The sequence below is a fragment of the Halichoerus grypus genome, chromosome 2, assembly GCF_964656455.1.
Source record: "Halichoerus grypus chromosome 2, mHalGry1.hap1.1, whole genome shotgun sequence".
Classification (NCBI taxonomy): Eukaryota; Metazoa; Chordata; class Mammalia; order Carnivora; family Phocidae; genus Halichoerus; species Halichoerus grypus.
In genome coordinates this window covers 127,049,311-127,069,397 of record NC_135713.1, presented here as the reverse complement: position 1 = coordinate 127,069,397, position 20,087 = coordinate 127,049,311, and the positions used below count along the sequence as shown (strand labels likewise).

At 36.3% G+C, this 20,087-nt stretch overlaps 1 protein-coding gene across 7 annotated transcripts in view; it reads right to left on the bottom strand.

Moving 5' to 3' along the window:
* The window catches only part of RAPGEF6 (Rap guanine nucleotide exchange factor 6), a 199,644-nt gene that overhangs the window by 53,625 nt on the left and 125,932 nt on the right, over nt 1-20,087 (bottom strand). For all 7 annotated transcript variants that reach the window (XM_078067544.1, XM_078067545.1, XM_078067538.1 and 4 more), the window contains 3 exons: nt 19,327-19,530; nt 16,572-16,680; nt 5,042-5,282 (listed from right to left, as the gene is read on the bottom strand). In XM_078067544.1, coding sequence (XP_077923670.1) covers nt 5,042-5,282; nt 16,572-16,680; nt 19,327-19,530 — 554 coding nt within the window. The remainder of the gene's footprint in view (nt 1-5,041; nt 5,283-16,571; nt 16,681-19,326; nt 19,531-20,087) is intronic.

Sequence of the window (20,087 nt, the reverse complement as noted above, 5' to 3'; positions counted from 1 at the left end):
GCAGAGGAGTGAGGGAAAAGCATGAAGACATGGAAGGGAACAAAAGTAAGTGTTTCAAGAGCCAGCTATGCATATAAACTTGGGTTATTAGCTATGTGACCTCAAGGAAACTTCTTTGTTTCTGGACCTTGGTTTCCTCATCTACAAATGTGACTATTTCTCCCCCAGGGCTGCCTTAAGGATTAAATTAGGTTATGGAGGTGAATATTTTGGCACAGAGGAAAATACAATTCTAATTTTTAAGAAGAGAGTAAAGTACTTTTACTAAAATTAAGAAAGAACGGTACAAACCTAGAAAGGATTTTAAGCAATTCGTATTGAAAAACAGAGAAAGCAGGGTGAATATAACAGGCGCTACAGAGACAGGAAGTATTTACCTGGGGAGAGAAGGCAGTCTAATCCGACAGAAATAAGGCTAAGGAAATATAATATCTGATAAGGAATTTGTGCTTATGTTAAATTGGTTCCTTATAATTTGGTGTGCATTGCTAAAGATCAGAGCTAAATGTTTTAAGGTTAGGTATGAGAACAAAAGGAAGGCGGCTTTCACAGAAACTGTACTTATAGCTTTGTAAGTAATCTGCAACAATTTAAATTATATGGAAAATATTTTTAAATATAACAGGCTTTCTAATTTAACAGACTCCTGAAAACAAATCTGCCTATTTTTGAACACAGAGGGTCAAGTAACTGAATCCAAAGAAGCAAACTGTTAAAAAGGTTAGCCCGTCCTATTAATAATCACAGTAGAAGCAACTTTAACAATGTTAAAAAGTTATAATTTTCTATTAAAGGGAACTGGCTGTATTAGTTGCATTAAGATGGAATTCAACATGGAGACTAAGAAAACTGCATGAAACACTAGAAGTCCTTATCTCTCTTACTGATATTATTTAACATTACCTCTGCTTTTTAATAAGCAAAGACAGTACACTGTACAGATATAATAATGTAAAGCTGGTTACAAATTCATGGTAATTAAGGTGTGAGCATGTATAAATGAAAACTATACTAATGTCATGTACAACTCATGCTATGACATGAATGAAACAGTATCTAATTAGCAAAATATCCATGCTTTTTTGGAAGCTGAATTGATAAAGCCCATTTGCAAATAATTATGTCATTTCTTACCAAAACAGTCTCCTGAGAAGATGATGCAGTAACAGAAACAAGATAGTTTTGAAAAATTCCTCAATAATTCCCCAACACTAAATTTACTTAGAATAAAATTGTATTTTAGTTTCACATTATGAAACTAAAAAGGCTATGTAAATATCAATATGCAAATAAAAAATAATTCCAATATTAAAAGCAAACAGAGTATGCTGACAAAAGATGGTGAGAAAAAGTAATTTCTGATAAGCAAACAAGAGAGTCTACTTCTGGGACTGTTACAAAGAATAATATGAAGCTGTTACTTAGGCAATTTGTGATTTAAAAAAACCTAAAAGCTGAGTGATTTAAAAAAAATAGGACATCAGATTTCCTAAATGTGAAATATTCTCAAGTCAATAAATACCCATTGCTATGTCTTTCACAGAGGTTATTAAAATTAGCAAATTTTTTCCACTTGTAATTTTCAGGATAATGCTTTCATTTCAAAATTATGTCACGGTTAGGGATTTGGGGAATTATCTATTCTTATCTCAACTATTTGTTCCTTCCTTCCTTTCATAATTCTTTTGCCTATCTGACAGATGTAGATATTCTTTCTTCCAGTATTTCTTTTTTTTTTTTTTTCTTTAAAGATTTTATTTATTTATTTGAGAGAGAGAGAATGAGAGACAGAGAGCATGAGAGGGAGGAGGGTCAGAGGGAGAAGCAGACTCCCTGCCGAGCAGGGAGCCCGATGCGGGACTCGATCCCGGGACTCCAGGATCATGACCTGAGCCGAAGGCAGTTGCTTAACCAACTGAGCCACCCAGGCGCCCCTCTTCCAGTATTTCTAAGAATGAGTGCTGCAAAAGGCGGAGACCAAGCACCCCTTCCAAAGAGCCTGACACACAGGAGACTGTCAGGATTGTGGGATTAAATTCATTAAAGTTTTTTTTCTCACTTAAAAAATATTCAAAGTAGAAAAATTTAAAAATACAATGAACAAGCAAGGAAAAGAAAATTACGTGTAACACCACATCCTAGAGAAAATCACAATCAACATTTTTTCTTCTAGTTACTTTTACAGAATATAGCACAATCTATTTAACTAATCTCTTATAGCTGGACATCTAGGGTATTTCCTTTTTTGTTTCATTACAGATAATACTACTATAAGTAGTATTATCTGTATACAAATCTTCACCTAATTATTAGAAATGGAGTTAATGACTCAAAGGTATGAATGTTTTTAAAACTCTCAATAAAAAAATGCCCAAATGCTTTATGGAAAGGTTACATCATTTCATATTTCCACAGCTGTCTGAGCTATCTATTTGATGTTATCAATTGGGGCCCTGACTATTCTCTTGTCAATCTATGATGAAACAAATGGTACCCTGTTTTAAAAATAAATTGTGTATCCTTGATTACTATTGATGCAGCACAGATGATTCATGTTCTCTGCCTATTTTTCCATTGAAGTTTCAGTGATTTTTTTTGTTTATTAAGTTACCTGAAAGTGCCAAGAAATAGATACATTCATTCTCAAAACTGCTAAGCAACCAGTTTGACAAATCCGTTCTTTACGCAAAACAGGCTCCAGCAGCAGAAAACCTTTATGATTTCTATTAAAATAACCTGTTGGTTTTTGGGTTTTTTTTTTTTTTTGGCATTTATATGTCTGAAATTATTAGCATTTTACTTCACTGAAACATATTTAGAAGAGATAGTTTAATATTAACTTCTGAAGTGCAGTGTTTTATTAATGTTTTGCATTCATAGCCAACAGTCTCCTATTGGCACAAGAAACTCAATACATCACTAAATGAAAAAAAAAATTCCCTTCTCAGTTAACTATTTCTACTAGATCTTTCATTTTAGGGGGTTACCAATATAAAGAAATAATGCTTGAAAATACTCAAATGACTGCTCCTGGCTACATTAATTTCCATGACTCCCACTGTAACCAAAGAGAGAATCCAAGCGTAAAACCAGTTCCCACTCCCTGAAGGAGATACTGTGGAGATGAGTTAGCTGCCTGAAACTTGAATATAGCTGGTTGGAATCTGACTCTAAAAAGCTATAGTCAGTTACAATCACTATTCTCTGGTTCTAGAGAACACATGTCACAATTATACCACTGTTCAAAAATGAAAACCAGTTAAAGGAGATATATGTATTCTACACCAAATCCACCAGGGTTTCCAGCAATGGAACTCAGGGCATTACCTCCTGAGAACTCCCTTTGCGAACTCTTTTCTGCCTTCTGGTCCTCCATTCACTTCCCTTTTGCTCACTGCCTTCCTGCAGACTTGTGGTCATCCAAAACTGTCTGCCATCTTTACACTGTGAGCTAGCCCCACGTATATTCTCCTTAATTCTCACTTATGAGAGTAAGACTTTTCTTACAGTGTTTGCTGTCCTGCTGTCATACTATAGTATGCTCAATATTAAAAGAACTTTGGCCATTTTAAAATTATCATTTTTATAAAACTACTTGCCTCAAGGAGAGCAGTCACTAAGAAACAATGAGTAGTAGACTTTGTAGAAATGAGTGACATTAAGAACAGAGCTCGGGATATGTCAATTCTCTGTGAGCCCCAAATTAAATGAAGAACAAATATGTTTCCCGACTGGAAGTAAGAACTCAAAAAGAAGAGCATTTTCTGATCAGGCAATCTTTGAGACTTTGTACTTTAAAAAAGTTGAGAGTTGACATTTACCTATTTCCAAGTTGCCTCCTAATTAGTGTCCTTGCTATTACTACTACACTGTGCTGCACTTTCAACCCCAAACCACCAAATACAACTAACAGAGCTTCTATGGCTCCCTCCTATGACATGATGAAGTCTGTATCTTTAGCATAATATTCAAAGTCCTTCATAACGTAGCACTTACCTAACTCTCCTGCTTCATCTCTAGATGTACACACACAAATATACTCTACCTAACCTACCAAGCTTGTTCCTTCTGCCTTTGTACATATCAAAACATTTATCACTCTGTAATGTCTGCTTTCCCTATTTAGATCATCAACTCTTGGGAGAACAAGAAACTTGCTCTATCTTTGTACAGTTCTATATTTGGACACTGTGCCTAGTGTATAATAAGTATGTGGAAAATAAAGGGTTCGTGATATGAATTCCTTAGAGGTAGGGACTACCTCTTTTCAGCTCTATAATTATCACTGGGCATAGTGCTAGGAAGCATCAGGAGCCAAATAAATATTTTCTTTGAGTACGTTTTGCTTGAATATTCTTTTTTTTCTTTCATTCACTGCTTAAATTATTCAACAAATATCGAGTACCTACTATGTGCTAAGTACTGAACTTGATTAGAACTTTTGTGATTGACTTTAAGAAGCAGATAATGTAAAATAAATAGATAGAATATATGCTAGACTCTTTCCCAGTCATGACACTTTAGTGAACGGATTTCCTAAGTATTTTACAGACCTCAATTTACATTTAAAATCTCAAAGTTTCATTCAGTTTTGGTGACATCTCAATTTAGAAATAGGAACAGATTTGATTAAAAAGGTCATTTAGAATTCAGGAAGGAATAAATAGTACAGTAAGAGAAAGATGATTTAGAAGACAAAAAAGTTAGTATCAGCAAATGTATCCCCAAGATGTCCAAATTTATAGATCAAAGGACTGAAATTAGACCAAAAACACACAAGAAAAGATTTCATAAAATAAAAGGGCAGTCTTTCCTAAAATTCAAAACAAAGCTACTGGAAAAACATATAATCTAGCACTGGTAACGTCACAGAAACGATGGAAAGATACTGAGAATTTATTTTCTTATTTATGGGTTACTCACAGATTTTATGATGCACTGGTTGTATAAAAACCAAAACTGACCCCAAATTCCCTTCCCCCAGATAAAATTTTACAGGCAATAGGAAAAGGCCTACATGACGAAGATTAGAGTTACCTACCTAAACAGTTTTGGAGGTAAGATACTAAACCGTGTTTTATCCAAAATTTTCCTGATTTTGTTTCTTCCACCTGAAACAGTGTTTGCTTTTATTTTCTTATTTCCTTTCTCCTGTGATGTGTGTTCAATATCTCCTGGTACATCCTGGATTGAATGGCGATTACTTTTTTTTTCAGCAATTTTAGGAATATGAGGAATACCAGATTTTTCTTGTTCAGTCCTACTAAGTAACTCTTTGAACACTGTGGAAATAAATAAATAAACTTGTCATTTCTTTTCTTCTCATTAGCAAGATTTTATAGGAACAACAAATTTGAAAGATAAACAGTCACTTTCTACTACTTGGCCTTGCAGACTCATTCATTAAACATTATGAAATTTATACCCTTCCTTCATCAGCCATATCCACTTGTCTCTTCAGTTTTTTAAGATTTTAAGTCATCTCTATACCCAACGTGGGATTCAAACCCATGACCCTGAGATCAAGAGTCATGTGCTCTACCAAATGAGTCAGCCAGGCACCCCTAAGCATATATTCCAATTTTTTAAAAAGTAGGCTTCATGTCCAGCTTGGGGTTCAAACTCATGACCCTGAGAATAAAGAGTTAGTTGCATGCTCTACCAATGAGCCAGTGAGGCACCCCTCTCTTCAGTTTTTATAACTAACCATACTTCTGATATTGTCCAAAAGTGGTAAAAGAAAGTCACTGGCAAAAATGGAACAGAAGTGGGCAGGTAGCATGTTTGGAAAGTCCAGGGCTTCCTATTTACCAATAATTGCTATGTAATAATAATAAGCAATAAAATTGCTAATCAACTCAGATCTTATAGAAACAAGTATTTAGATTTTATTATTTACATGTTATTCCTTATCATAATATATAACATTTGAGACGAGATAGAAGTACTGCAGTCAGGTTCAGTTTTGTAAAATTTAGCCAATAAAAAAAAAAAAATAGTTTGGCTGGACCTGTTTTTACCAGAGATAAACAGTACTAAATTTAATAATAAATGACAATTTCCTCAAGATCACATTTATGAGAATTCTGTCACTGTTTACTCAGCTAATAAACATTCACTCCAGTGGTTTGAAGCAAACAACTAATCATTCTTAGGTAACTTCATGTTAACGGGAAGACTGATGAGTTATTTCATCCTTAAGGAAAAGTGAAAGCACACTGGAAGAATTGCCTGTCTCACAATCTCTTTGCCTAGATCAGATTTTCACCTTGTGAGAGGGGCTATATCTCCTTGGGATCAGGTGAAAAAAAGACTAATCTGTGTAAGACTTTGTATCTAGTAACTACATAACTAGTACAATTAGTAGTTAGTGTCACCTTTTCCAGTTAGGATAACCTATATTACCTATGTTTCATTAACTAATGTCATGAAAAATTTTTTTGGTTGTTTTAAATATGTATTCTTAAATAAGATCAATTACTAGAGGGAAAAACAAACAAACAAAAAAAACCCTAAAAAGATAAATGCTAACACAGAAGGTAACCCCTTCCTAAAAACTCATGGTGTCTGGGAGGGTCTGAATCAAAGAAAAATGAAGCTACATATTCTTGAATATGCAGGTCTTCAGAAGGTATAGCTTCGAGTAGTACTACTTGGTACCTTTATAGAAGAAAAGCTGTAAATTGTATAAATGTGCCCACTGAAAACAGAGAACTGTGATCTTTTTTTGTTGTTCTGGGGATAACTCAACAGTTTCCTTCAACATCAAAGGAGTTACAAGTAAGATTCCAAAAGACAAAGGCTTAAAAATTAACGCATTACAACATAAAATAGCTTGGTATTCAGTTGTAGAAGTGGACCATCTTGAAAGTTTCAACCAGGATGATATTACACCAAAGCATATTGAAAGTTTATGAAAAGCACATTTTCTGCCTTCAAAATAATGGGAAATCTTTAGGAGTCACCTTTTAAAGATATTTTGCTTGATTATAAAGCAATAAATTCCTTTTACTTTCCTTTGAAAATTATGCTTTATTTTAAGCCATGTGGTAAAGGTAAAAATGCCTTTTTGAGCTAAAATCGATATGCAGTCATGCAAAAAAATATTTACTGACCTATGAAGAACATATGTCAGGCAGATTCCCCCTGTTGTAGAACAGGAAGTTTAAGATACATGGTACAGAAAGAACATAAGCTAAGGGATTAAGATAGCAGGAAAGGGAAAATCCTCCCTAATTAAGTCACTGTGTAAGAAGAGTTCAGTAAGGTGAGTAGATTTTAACTAGGCAAAGGGAGGGGAAGGAGGAATGACGCTAGGTAGAGGAAATCTCAAGTTCCAAGTCCTTGTCGCAAAAGGAAACTTAAAGAAAATTAAGATGAATGGGGAACAAGGTAGACAAGGGGCCTAAAAATGCTATGGTGAGGTGTCTGAATTTTCTATGAAGAGCAACAGGAAATCTTTAAATGGGCCTCAGATATTCCTGCCTGTGGTGTACATAAGGCAACTCAAGAGCATACAAAAAAAGTTTATATCCTCACTGGACCTGTGTATAATAAAACTGTAGAGATTTTGATTTATAGATGAAGAGAAAAATAGTGAATTTTAAAAATTAGTTAAGATTCAGGACAAAAATTAATAGAAAGTGAGTAAATGTAATTACAATGCCATTAAAGAGCAATATTAAATATATGAATCAGAAATGAAGGTCCCCGATAATCATAAATCTGATTAAAGATTAAAAATTTCTCAGTCTCTACATATATGTATGTACGTTTACACACTTACACACACATACAACACACCACAAGCATACAAAGTCAAAAGACAACTTGGGGAAATATCTGTTACCTTTAAGACTAAAAAGCTACTGTCCTTTTTTTATAACACATTCACACAAATCAATGAAAAATAAGACTGTGTGAAAAAGAAATGGTAACATGTAAAAAAGGTGCTCAACTTCTCTCATCATGAAATATGCATCACTGATGGATTCCCTGGGGAATTCTACCAAACATTCAAAGAAGAAATAATACCTATTCTCCTGAAGCTGTTTCAAAAAATAGAAACAGAAGGAAAGCTTCCAGACTCATTCTATGAGGCCAGCATTACCTTAATCCCCCAATCAGGCAAAGACCCCCATCAAAAAAGAGAATTTCAGACCGATATCCCTGATGAATATGGATTCCAAAATCCTCAACAAAATCCTAGCTAATAGGATCCAACAATACATTAAAAGGATCATCCACCACGACCAAGTGGGATTTATCCCTGGGATGCAAGGGTGGTTCAACATTCACAAATCAATGTGATAGAACACATTAATAAGAGGAGGGAGAAGAACCATATGGTCCTCTCAATTGATGCAGAAAAAGCATTTGACAAAATACAGCACCCTTTCCTGATTAAAACTCTTCAGACTATAGGGATAGAGGGAACATTCCTCAAGTTCATAAAATCCATCTATGAAAAACCCACAGTGAATATCATCCTCAATGGGGAAAAGCTGAGAGCCTTTTCCTTAAGATCAGGAACATAACAAGGATGCCCACTCTCACCACTATTGTTCAACATAGTACTAGAAGTCCTAGCAACAGCAACCAGACAACAAAAAGAAATAAAAATTATTCAAATTGGCAAAGAAGTCGTCAAACTCTCTCTCTTCGCAGATGACATGATACTTTATAGGGAAAACCCAAAAGACTCACCCCCAAATTACTAGAACTCATACAGCAATTCAGTAATGTGGCAGGATACAAAAATCAATGCACAGAAATCAGTTGCTTTCTTACACACTAACAATGCAACTGTGCAAAGAGAAATTAGAGAAACGATTCCATTTACAATAGCACCAAAAACCATAAGATACCTCGGAATAAACCTAACCAAAGAGGTACTAGGAACTACGGAACACTCATGAGGAAATTGAAGAAGACACAAAAAGATGGAAAAATATTCCATGCTCATGGATCGGAAGAATAAACATTGTTAAAATGTCTATGTTACCCAGAGCAATCTATACCTTCCACGCCATCCTGATCAAAATTCCAATGACATTTTTCAAAGTGCTGGAACAAACAATCCTAAAATTTGTATGGAATCAGAAAAGACCCTGAAATCACCAAGGAAATGTTGAAAAAGAAAAACAGAGCTGGGGGCATCACGCTGTCTGATTTCAAGCTATATTACAAAGCAGTGATCACCAAGACAGCATGGTACTGGCACAAAAACAGACATATAGACCAATGGAACAGAATAGAGAGCTCAGATCTGGACCCTCAACTCTATGGTCAAGTAATCTTCGACAAAGCAGGAAAAAATATGCAATGGAAAAAAGACGGTCTCTTCAATAAATGGTGCTGGGAAAACTGGATAGCTATATACAGAAGAATGAAACTCAACCATTCTCTAACACCATACACAAAGATAAACTCAAAATGGATGAAAGACCTCCATGTGAGACAGGAATCCATCAAAATCCAGAACATAGGCAATAACCTCTTTGACACAGCAACTTCCTTCAAGATACATCTCCAAAAGCTAATGAAACAAAAACAAAAATGAACTTTTGGGACTTCATCAAGATAAAAAGCTTCTGCACAGCCAAGGGAACAGTCAACAAAACAAAGAGGCAACCCACAGAATGGGAGAAGATATTTGCAAATGACACTACAGATAAAGGGCTGGTATCCAAGATCTATAAAGAACTTCTCAAACTCAACACCCAAAAAACAAATAATCAAGTCAAAAAATGGGCAGAAGACATGAACAGACACTTCTCCAAAGAAGACATACAAATGGCTAACAGACACATGAAAAAATGTTCATCATCATTAGCCCTCAGGGAAATTCCAATCAAAACCACACTGAGATACCACCTTACACCGTAAGAATGGCAAAAATTGACAAGGCAAGAAACGACAAATGTTAGAGAGGTTGTGGAGAAAGGGGAACCCTCTTACACTGTTGGTGGGAATGCAAGTTGGTACAGCCACTTTGGAAAACAGTGTGGAGATTCCTCAAAAAATTAAAAACAGAGCTACCCTATGACCCAGCAATTGCACTACTCGGTATTTACCCCAAAGACACAGATGTAGTGAAAAGAAGGGCCATATGCACCCCAATGTTCATAGCACCAATGTCCGCAATAGCCAAACTGTGGAAAGAGCCGAGATGCCCTTCAACAGATGAATGGATAAAAAAAAATGTGGTCCATATACACAATGGAATATTACTCAGCCATCAGAAAGGATGAATACCCAACTTTTACATCAACATGGATGGGACTGGAGGAGATTATGCTAAGTGAAATAATTCAAGCAGAGAAAGTCAATTATCATATGGTTTCACTTATTTGTGGAACATAAGGAATAGCATGGAGGACATTAGGAGAAGGAAGGGAAAAATGAAAGGGGGGAAATCGGAAGGAGAGATGAACTATGAGAGACTATGGGCTCCGAGAAACAAACTGAGGGTTCTAGAGGGGAGGGGGGTGAGGGATGGGTCAGCCCAGTGATGGGTATTAAGGAGGGCACGTACTGCATGGAGCACTGGGTGTTGTACGAAAACAATGAATCGTGGATCACTGCATCAAAAACTGGTGATGTGTTATATGGTGACTAATAAAATAAAATTAAAAAAAAATGTGCATCAATAACCATAAAGTTGATTATACCCACGGCAGCAGCATTCTTATACAATGGTAAATAAAAGTGTGTGTAGATTGGGATAAACTTTTGGAAAGTCAAAGTGCAGTATTGTCAAAATTAATTCCACTATGAGAAATTTATCTTACAGGTATATCTACATAAGCATAGAAGTACAAAGGATTTTTATTTCAACACTATAAATAGCAGAAACTAGAAACAACCTAAAACACCCATCAATATCACATTAGTTCAACAGATTATAATAATACTGCAATAGATTTCTATTCAACAATTCACAAGAAATAAATCTTTATCAACTCCTGTGCAAAGATCCAGAATACTGTACACAGTAGGGTCCACTGTATACCTTTCTTTAACGTTTTAATTTTCAAAACATACACATGTATTACTTTTATTAAAACATTAAAATGCTAAGAATTAATTATCGAGTGGTGAGATTTTTCAAAGATGTCAGAAAGCTGTGAAAGCTAAGAGGAAGAGATGAGCTAAAATTCCAAGGCAAGAAGATGGTCAACTGAGATTGCCTGTTGTTTTCTTCTCTAAACTCGAAGTGGCAATGAGATAAAGGGACTCTACTTGAGGAAAAATAATTTCTAAGGGCTTCAAGTACTGGCCTAAAAACTGGAATACAAAGAAGCCCCAAAGCAGTGCTGCCTTCCTCCATGGGACATAACTACTCTTAAGACAATGTAGGAGGCTGGGGACTGGTTGGAAATTTTGTATAGTCTCATGGTACTTAGGAGACAAAGTCACACAACAGGGATGGATGTGCAACAAACACATGACGTATTTACCTGCTTGGGGAGGGAGGCTCAAAAGCAAAGCTCAAAATCTCTGAAGGGCTGAACTTAAACAAAAAAAAGACAAAAAGCCACCAGACTCTGAACCAAAAGCCATGCCTTAGGTAGAGATTGGGGGTGAGGGTACGAGGACAAGGCTGACAAAGCAGAGGACAATTTCCCACAATCTCTCTGCGCTCAGAGACAAAGTTCCATTAGAGACGGGGCTTGCATCAAGCACATGACAAATCTCACTCTCAGTTTAAAACCTGGATACATTTTAAGTAATTTTGTAACCCAGCCTCACCCAGCCCAATTACCCTTACCTTATTTACATGCTTAACCAGAGGAAATGGCAAATCCTTTCTATGAAAAAATATTAATTTCCCTACTTGCTTAGGTTTCTTTATATACTAAGTACAGCATACCAAAAAAAAAAAAAAAAAATTGTAAGACACAATGATAACTGGGAAGGGAGGGGGCACAGAGAATAAAAACCCAATTTTGGAATTAACACACAGAGTTTTGTAATAACCATTATAAATAAATTAAAGAAAATATAGGGAAGAGATCAAATGGATGAAGACATGGTGCAACAGAGAACTGGAATTTATAAAAGAGATTCAAATGGGAATTCTAGAACTAAAAAATTAATTATCTAAAATTAAGTCACTGCATGGATTCAACAGCAGACTGGACACAGAAGAAAATAGGAAAACTTTGCTTAAATGCAGGTCATTAGAAAATACCCAAACTGAAGCCCAAGTAGGGGAAAAAAACGGAAAGAACAGAACAGACGCCAGGAGATGCATGGGACACACATCTTTTAACACGTAAGTAAAGGATCTCTCACACGGAAAGAAGACATAGTAGCAAAGGCAGTATCTCAAGTCATAATGGCCACAAGATTTCTAAAGTGATGAGACATCAATGCACAAATTCAAAAGTTCCACCAAGCCCAAACAAGATAAAGAGACTTGTACTAAGGGATCCTTGTTGTAGTTAAAATTGCTCTGAGTCCTGTTTGTAAGTTATGGAACATGATGCTATCTGTGCTCAGCCTTCTGTGGGCTGTGGTTCCTGCGTTCAATTTGGAAAGCTCTGGAGTGCTATCTCCATCTGTCTGCGCGGTGCCACTACTCAGTCTGGCACCTGGGCAGAGGTGTGTCTACTGGCATGTCAGTTCTCCAAGTCTCTGGTATGCTAAGTAGGATCACATCCACGCACACAAAGGATGGAGGTGAGCCCAGGATCTCATAAATAACTTTATGGGTTGTCTCCTTCCTCCATCTCAGTTATCAACCTACTATCCTTAGGTTAACCTTTTCAGTCCTCTAGAAATAAACTAATAAACTGCCCACTGTAGCACTTTAGGGGCCAAGGAAGAGGAGGGCAGAGAGAGTGTGGGAAAACAACAATGAAGTTGGCCTTGCCTTCTTGGAGCCACAGCTCCACTAAAGGGTGAAGAAGGTTCCCCTCCCTCAGAATTCTGGCTTGTGCAACCCTGTGTTGCAGGCTACTGTCAATGCTACTGGATTACCTGGCAGCTGAGGCCTGACAGAATGGAGAAAAAAAGAGGGGGAAAAAAAAAACTGTGGGAATTCCCTTTCTTACTCCTCAAATCAGCTTTTTCCTGAATCTTTATTAGTTTGCACACATCCAGGTTTCAGCTTGCCAGCTCAGGAGATACTGGATTTAAAAAAAAAAAAAAAAAAAAAAAAGGATTAATTCACTGCTGGTAGTGGGACTTTGAATTTTCCAAGTTCTTCAATGGGTGGATCACGATTCTGGCCAGGTTTTATTGTTGAGCTTAGTGGGGAAATAAAGGGTGGCATGTGTTTACTCCATCTCACCTGTAAATGGAACCCTTAATTTGATTTTTATCTTCACAGATATAAGACAGTTACCTCATAGTCTGTGTTTGATATTCTGGAGCTCCTCTAGTTCTGTTTCTGTTGGTTGTGGATTACACTGACTTTTAAGAGAGCCTCAAAATCTTTGATTGTTTGCTTGACTCTGTACTTGAAAAATTATTATTACAAATAAGAGGTTACTGCTAGAATCCTCAAAAGAAGATTTTTATGTTCTTTTGCCAGGCACCTGACATCTGGGGCTAGAGACAGGGCCAAAACTTGAGGTCCTTCTGAGCTGTTTAGAGTACAGCCCGCATCCTCTTCAGAGTTAGCCGTTCAAGGTCCCAATCCTCAATAAAGGCTGTTATGCGAGAGTGGTCTGGCCCTGGTGGGCTCTCTAAACTAGAAACCTGTAATATTTTATCCAGCAGTTCCTTTTCTCAGCTACAATCTATGGACTGAAAATGTCCATGGAAAAAAAGGCATCTTTTTGGGGTAGTTTCAGTGCAGGGGGAGGGATGTGACACATGCAGACTTTGTTCTCCTAGCAACTGCAGGATTCCAACTCTTGAGCCTTTTCCTGGGAGTCCATTGCCCAAAAAGGCTGTCTCCTCGGTGCTTTTCTGTACTGGTGAATGTCCCAGAGCACATATAGCTCCAGCTCACCTCTTTCTGGTCTGATTCTCTCTCTGTTCTGTGTCAGGTAGTTCTCAGCTCTCTTCTTGAATTTTTATACTTCAGCGTAGCTACTTTTTATATTTAGTCTAACTTTCCTGGTTGTTCTCAGCCAATACTGGAAACAGAATGTTAAAACAAGTTTCTTTAATTCATTTTGCACAGATCTTAGGTGGACCTTTGAATTAGAAGAGTCACATCCTTCTTTCACTCTGGGATAGTCTCTACTACTGTTGCATGAATACTTTGTTCTCCACATTTTCTTTCAGATTTCCTGGAATATGCTCAATGCTATTTATTGTTGTTGTTCTATAGTCTGGGAGACTTCCTCAACTTTATTACCTACTCCCTCTACAGAATGTTTTTGTCTTTGCTGCCATGTTTTAAGTCACTCTGAGTTCTTTCTTTCTCAGGGACTGTTCCTTTTTTCCTAATACCCTGTTCTTGTTTTAAGAGATGAATTTTTAAATCTCTCTGAGCACAGTTCTGGAAATGTTTTCCTGCTCTCTTCTTTAACTATTTTCTCCACAATCTGTAAGCTTACTTATTAGGTTTCCCACCATGCTTCCTCAATGATCCTGATTCTCCTATGCCTGGCTATCAGTTTTAATTAACACAAAATGACCAAATATGGTTTGCTCTGGTATCATCTAAACAAATCTGTCTTCTGGTCAGTTTTCCTAATTGTAGGTGTTTGTTTCTTTCTCTCTTTCTTTTAAAAAGATTTTATTTGAGAAAGAGAGAGACAGTACACGCATGCGCGCACGCACACACACACAAGCAGAGGAAAGCAACAAGCACATGCCCCACTAAGCAGGGAGCCCAATGTGGGACTCGATCCCAGGACCCTGGGATCATGACCTGAGCTGAAGGCAGACGCTTAACTGACTGAGCCACCCGGGGACCCCTCCTACTTGCAGGTGTTCTGACTGTGAGTTCTATACAGGATGACCTAACTGTGCAACTTTTCTTCATTGCAATGCCAGAGTTACTAGGACTTTATTCCAGGTATGACATCCAGACTAAAATGCTCCATTTTTACAAATGTTTTATTAATATTCCTTCAAGATACTCTTAGGTGTTTTGTTTGGGGTAAAAGTCGCTGACCATACTTTGCCTAGGATAAGGAACAAGGTGTTGAGGACACGGGCCCCTTTTGCAGTACCACATCATGCCTACCCTGTGCCACATCCAATCTAGAGTTCTGCTGGGCAGTTGTTTCTCACCACTCAAGGAGTTCTAAGGTTGTGGCTTCCCTGCCTTTTATATCCTTCAGATCTCCTTTTTCTGTCTTCCAGGGGTCATGGTATTAACCACCAAATTTACTATCTCTATGTTTTTATACGTAATAGTTGATACCATTTAGTAATTATTACGTGCTGGCACAAAAATTTAAAGGTGTTTGATCTGTATAAGAGCCTTATGAAATACAGCTGGAGAAAGTCAAGCTTGGAGAATCATTTGCTCCAAATGTCAGAGCAAGCTCTGCTTTCCTTTTTACAAAATCAGAATCTTTTAAATTTAACCCACAAGTTTTGTTTCTAGATACTAGTTCAAACTCAAGAAATCCAGAAACTGTGAAGGCTTACTTATTTTACACTAAAAAGTATAGTACTGAGAAACTGCAAATAGACAGTTATGTATCAGATTTAAGAGGACATAATTCAGTAGAAAGGACTCAAGTGAAAAGAGGAAAAATACCAAATGTTTCATTTTTCACTATGACTAAGTGCAGTATAAGGAGAAGTCAAAGTGAAAAAATAAAACACACTTCCTTTTCCATAGGCACAGCTTTTAAATTCAACTCCTAGTTTTCAAATTGCAACCAAAATGACCTATATGAATTTTTCCCCCTTACTTCATAAAGACCCTTAAATTTTCTTTGATAATTTTCAAATTATTATACTGTTTTTATTGTTGCCCTTCTCAGAATTTCAGAGAATATCCTCTAGTATCTAATGAAACGAAGTTACAGTAAGTCTTCCCTAAAAGAAAACAAAATGCAAGTACAAGCTTAGTCTTTGCTTCATTCAAACAGAAGCATGATCAAAACACACTGCAGACACAGTAATCAGCATTTTTACATAGAAAGGTAGAGTACACCATTATTAAAAATCTAGAGTTCATTGATTGTTTTCCTCTATTTTCACGAAACAGCTAATCTGGCATTCATACTTTATTTCAGAAAGGCAGTTAAAACTTTAGCAGTACTATGATGTGCACATTAGCAGGGGAAATAAACGACTGTGACTTTTATGCTTCATTCAGATCATTCTAAGTTTCACTCACTGTGCCTCCCAGCAAAGTACATAATACCTCCTCAGAAGACATTTCATAAATGACTAACTGAACATACTTCTACACCTATTTTAAATCTTATTTCTAAAACATCAAAATAATACAAATAATGAAAAACGAAAATTCTAGAATACATAGTACCATATCTCAACATCAAGGATCCTAAAAATGTTTATCTAAGAGCTCAGAGAGAACCTGTTTACATTTTACTATTTTTTTCATGGTAATACCTTTTTTCTTTATTACCAAACAAACCAAAAAACAAACAAAAAGCCTCAGTTTTTACAACAAAACTCACCAAAAATGTTGGTCTTCACAGTAAGTGCAAGATGAGTATTATTCCTTAAAATTTCAAGGGCCTTCACAAATGTAATATTTTCAAAGTTTTGTCCATTTACTTCCATTATCTTGAGAAAAGCATTTGTAAAACATAGATTACGACAAAAACAGTATTAGTTACTTCTGCAACCTTAAGTTTAATGGTGAAAAAATGAAACTTGAACAAAATGCACCCACCATATGTGAACAATGGTTATCTCTGTGAGAAGTGGGGTTACTACTTAATTATTTTTCTCTTTACTGTATTTCCCCAAATATCTACTAAAAACATTTTTTGAAAGTGCATTCCCTCTAAGATCATATTAAAGACTTCTTTTTAAAAAACACAGTATGGCTTATATATGAAGGAAAAATTTTAATGTCAGATCAGATGATAAAAATTAGTGCCTGTGTATATATGCGCAAATTTTATTGAAATTTCTAAATGCAAATTTACTGCATTTAAGAGAGATAACTCATTCGAAAGTGATACTCTGAAGACATCTATGTATTTCCTGACAATGAATGAACCAGCAAGTCAAGCAAAAAGCACCACTGTGATGAGTTCTTCCACATGACACGGCTCAACCTTCACAGCAGGGCTTCCCAAACTTGGCTGTACCTCAAAACCATACATAAAGTTTCTTAAAAAATACCAGTTCTAACAAAAAAGGATAAAGAGATAAACATAATGGAAAAAAAAAAGGAGTGTACAGGACAGATATCAGGGATTGACACAATGATTCCAACAGGATAAAAGAAAGATTGAGAAGCAAAATACTATGAAAAGAAAAAAAAAAAATCACAGAAGTAAAATTCAGAGTTGAAAAAAGTCTTGAGTCTACATACTGAACTGGTTCATCTAGTACCATGAAAAGATAATAAAGAGACTTAACACAGCCCAATGAAAATTTTGAATTCCAAGGACAGAGAACGAAGAATCTGTAAGCATCACTGTGTAGTACTGGGTAGTGGTACAAACAAACAAAGCCAGAAAAGAAAAATAAAGATTGGCTTGGACTTCTCTTGGGCCATACTAAAATAATGTGATACTTTTCTCTAACATCAAAGTTCTCAGGGAAAAAATAACTGACCAAAGAATATTATACTCCACTGAACAAGAGCATTATCAGACATGCAAGGACACATAAAACTATAGTACCTATTGGCCCTTTTTGAGAAAAGTACTAGAAAAGGTACCAGTAGTACTAGAAGACTACTGTGAAATGAAACACAATAATGGAGACACAGGGCATAGATGAAATGGAGGTGATCAATGAAATCAGTAAGACAGTTATAAATGTCTACAGGGTTGTTAGTGATAAACTCATGAAACTTAATGCAAATGTCAAAAGTATTCTTAAAATAAACAATGTTAAAAATGACTTAATAGCTATTCTAAAATTTCAGATAATTTAAAAATAACTGGGAAGACTGAGGAAAGAAGTAAAAAGCTGATAAATTTTCTCTCAAGAATGAAATCATTTGATTTTATGGTTTTCTTTTCTGTGAAGAATGAGATGCTTAAATGTATTTAAAATAAAATACTAGAACAATAAATACACTGACTCTAGAATTCTAGCTACTAGATATTCTTAATGACTACAGCGGAGTTAGGCCCAGAAATCTCTATTTTTCAAAATTTCCCTTAGGGGAAGAAGGGGATCATTATAACTCTAAATCAGTTTCTTAACCCTTTGATATTTGGGCTGGATAACTCTTTATTGTGAGGGATGCGCTGTTGCAGCGTGTTGTAGGCTGCTCGGCAGCATCCTTAGCCTCTATCCACTAGATGCGAGTAGCAACCCCTAGGTCATGAGAATCAAAAATATCTCCAGACGTGCCAAATGTTTCCTGAGGGAGAAAATCACTCCCGGTTGAGAACCCCTGCTCTGCAGTGTAGAACTTTTTATAATGTGAATGCATTCATTATTTTAAAAGGAAAGTGCCTTAGTATGGTTAAAAGTTAAATAAAGCTACATTCTAAATGAGTAAATGAACTAGAATTTTAAAATGGGAAAACATAACCTTCCCAAGTGATTCACCTGAACTTGAAAAACTGCTCTTTGGTGTGCCTGAGAATCACCTAGAGAGCTGTGGTAAAAATACAGATTCCTAGAGCTCATCTCTGGAGAATATGACTAGTACGATTAATAGAACCGAGGTGGGCTTAGGAATTACATTTTTTAGTAACAAGGTTGTCAGGAATCACATCTGGGAACACACTGCTCACTCTTTAGCTACCTGAAGTCTTAATGGAGAGAATAAATCCCCACCAACTTCTTCCTAGTGTCTCCTTTCTCCTAGTCTCTCACCTGGCTTCCTCTGCTTATGGATGTAGGTCTGTTACCAGATGAACACCTTTTAAGCTGAAACCATCACTTATGGTAATCTTTGGCCACTTACATTTAAATTTTTATTTTTTTTATTTTTAAAAAGATTTCATTTATTTGAGAGAGAGGGCACGCACACAAGCAAGCACAAGTGGGGGGGGGGCAGAGGGAGAAACAGACTCCCTACTGAGCAGGGATTCGATACCTGGACCCCGAGATCACAACCTCAGCTGAAGGCAGACACTTAACCGACTGAGCCACCCAGGCACCCCTCATTTTAATTTTTATTTGAATTTCCTTAAGTTGATCATGCTTACTTGAAGAAATATCACATGTGAAAAAAAGCAGCAGACATATTACTTCCAAAAAGGTTTTAATTCATGTGGGTGGTTATTTACTTACCTGATCACCACGTTTCAGTCCAGCATCAGCAGCTTTGCTACTAGGTTCTACTCCTTCAACAAAAATACCAAACCCCTTCTCACTGCCTCCGTTAAGGCTGAAATGTAGAGGGGACTCCCGGGAAGCCTTCTGCAGCACCACCTGTCTCCATTTGGCCTTTGCAGCACAGGCAATATTCAATAACCGGAGATGACCATTCATTTTCTAAAGGAGTAAAAAAGGGTATAATGTACATAAATTTATGTATCTATTCCTATAGGCTTTTAAAAATCACCTAAAATTATTAGAATCTGAGTTACCTTGATGAAATACAGATTAAAGAACATGTAAGCCAGCATAAATAAAACAGGAGGGAAAACTTCCACCCCAGAGCACTGTCAAGATGATCTCGCAATACAATTTTTAAAAACTGCTCGATCATCACAGGTTAGAAAAGAGTTTAAAATGATGTCTCATTTAGAGAGGGAAGACAAAACATTACTTCTCATGGCCTGAACTTTCCTACCTTGCTCATCTCCTGGCTATTACATAAATCCAGAATCTTTATAAACCTTCATTTAAAACCTTAAAAGACCTGAACCACCTTTCTGAATACAGTCATACTGAAAGATACATTCAAGTCCCTACCTCTTCTGGGTTTATTATTCCTATATTATTTTAGATCTTTCTTAACCTTAGTAATATTCTCACTTTCAGATTTTAATACCAATTTAATATTCAACTATTCTCAAATAGCATAGTATATGTAAATCTCATGCCCA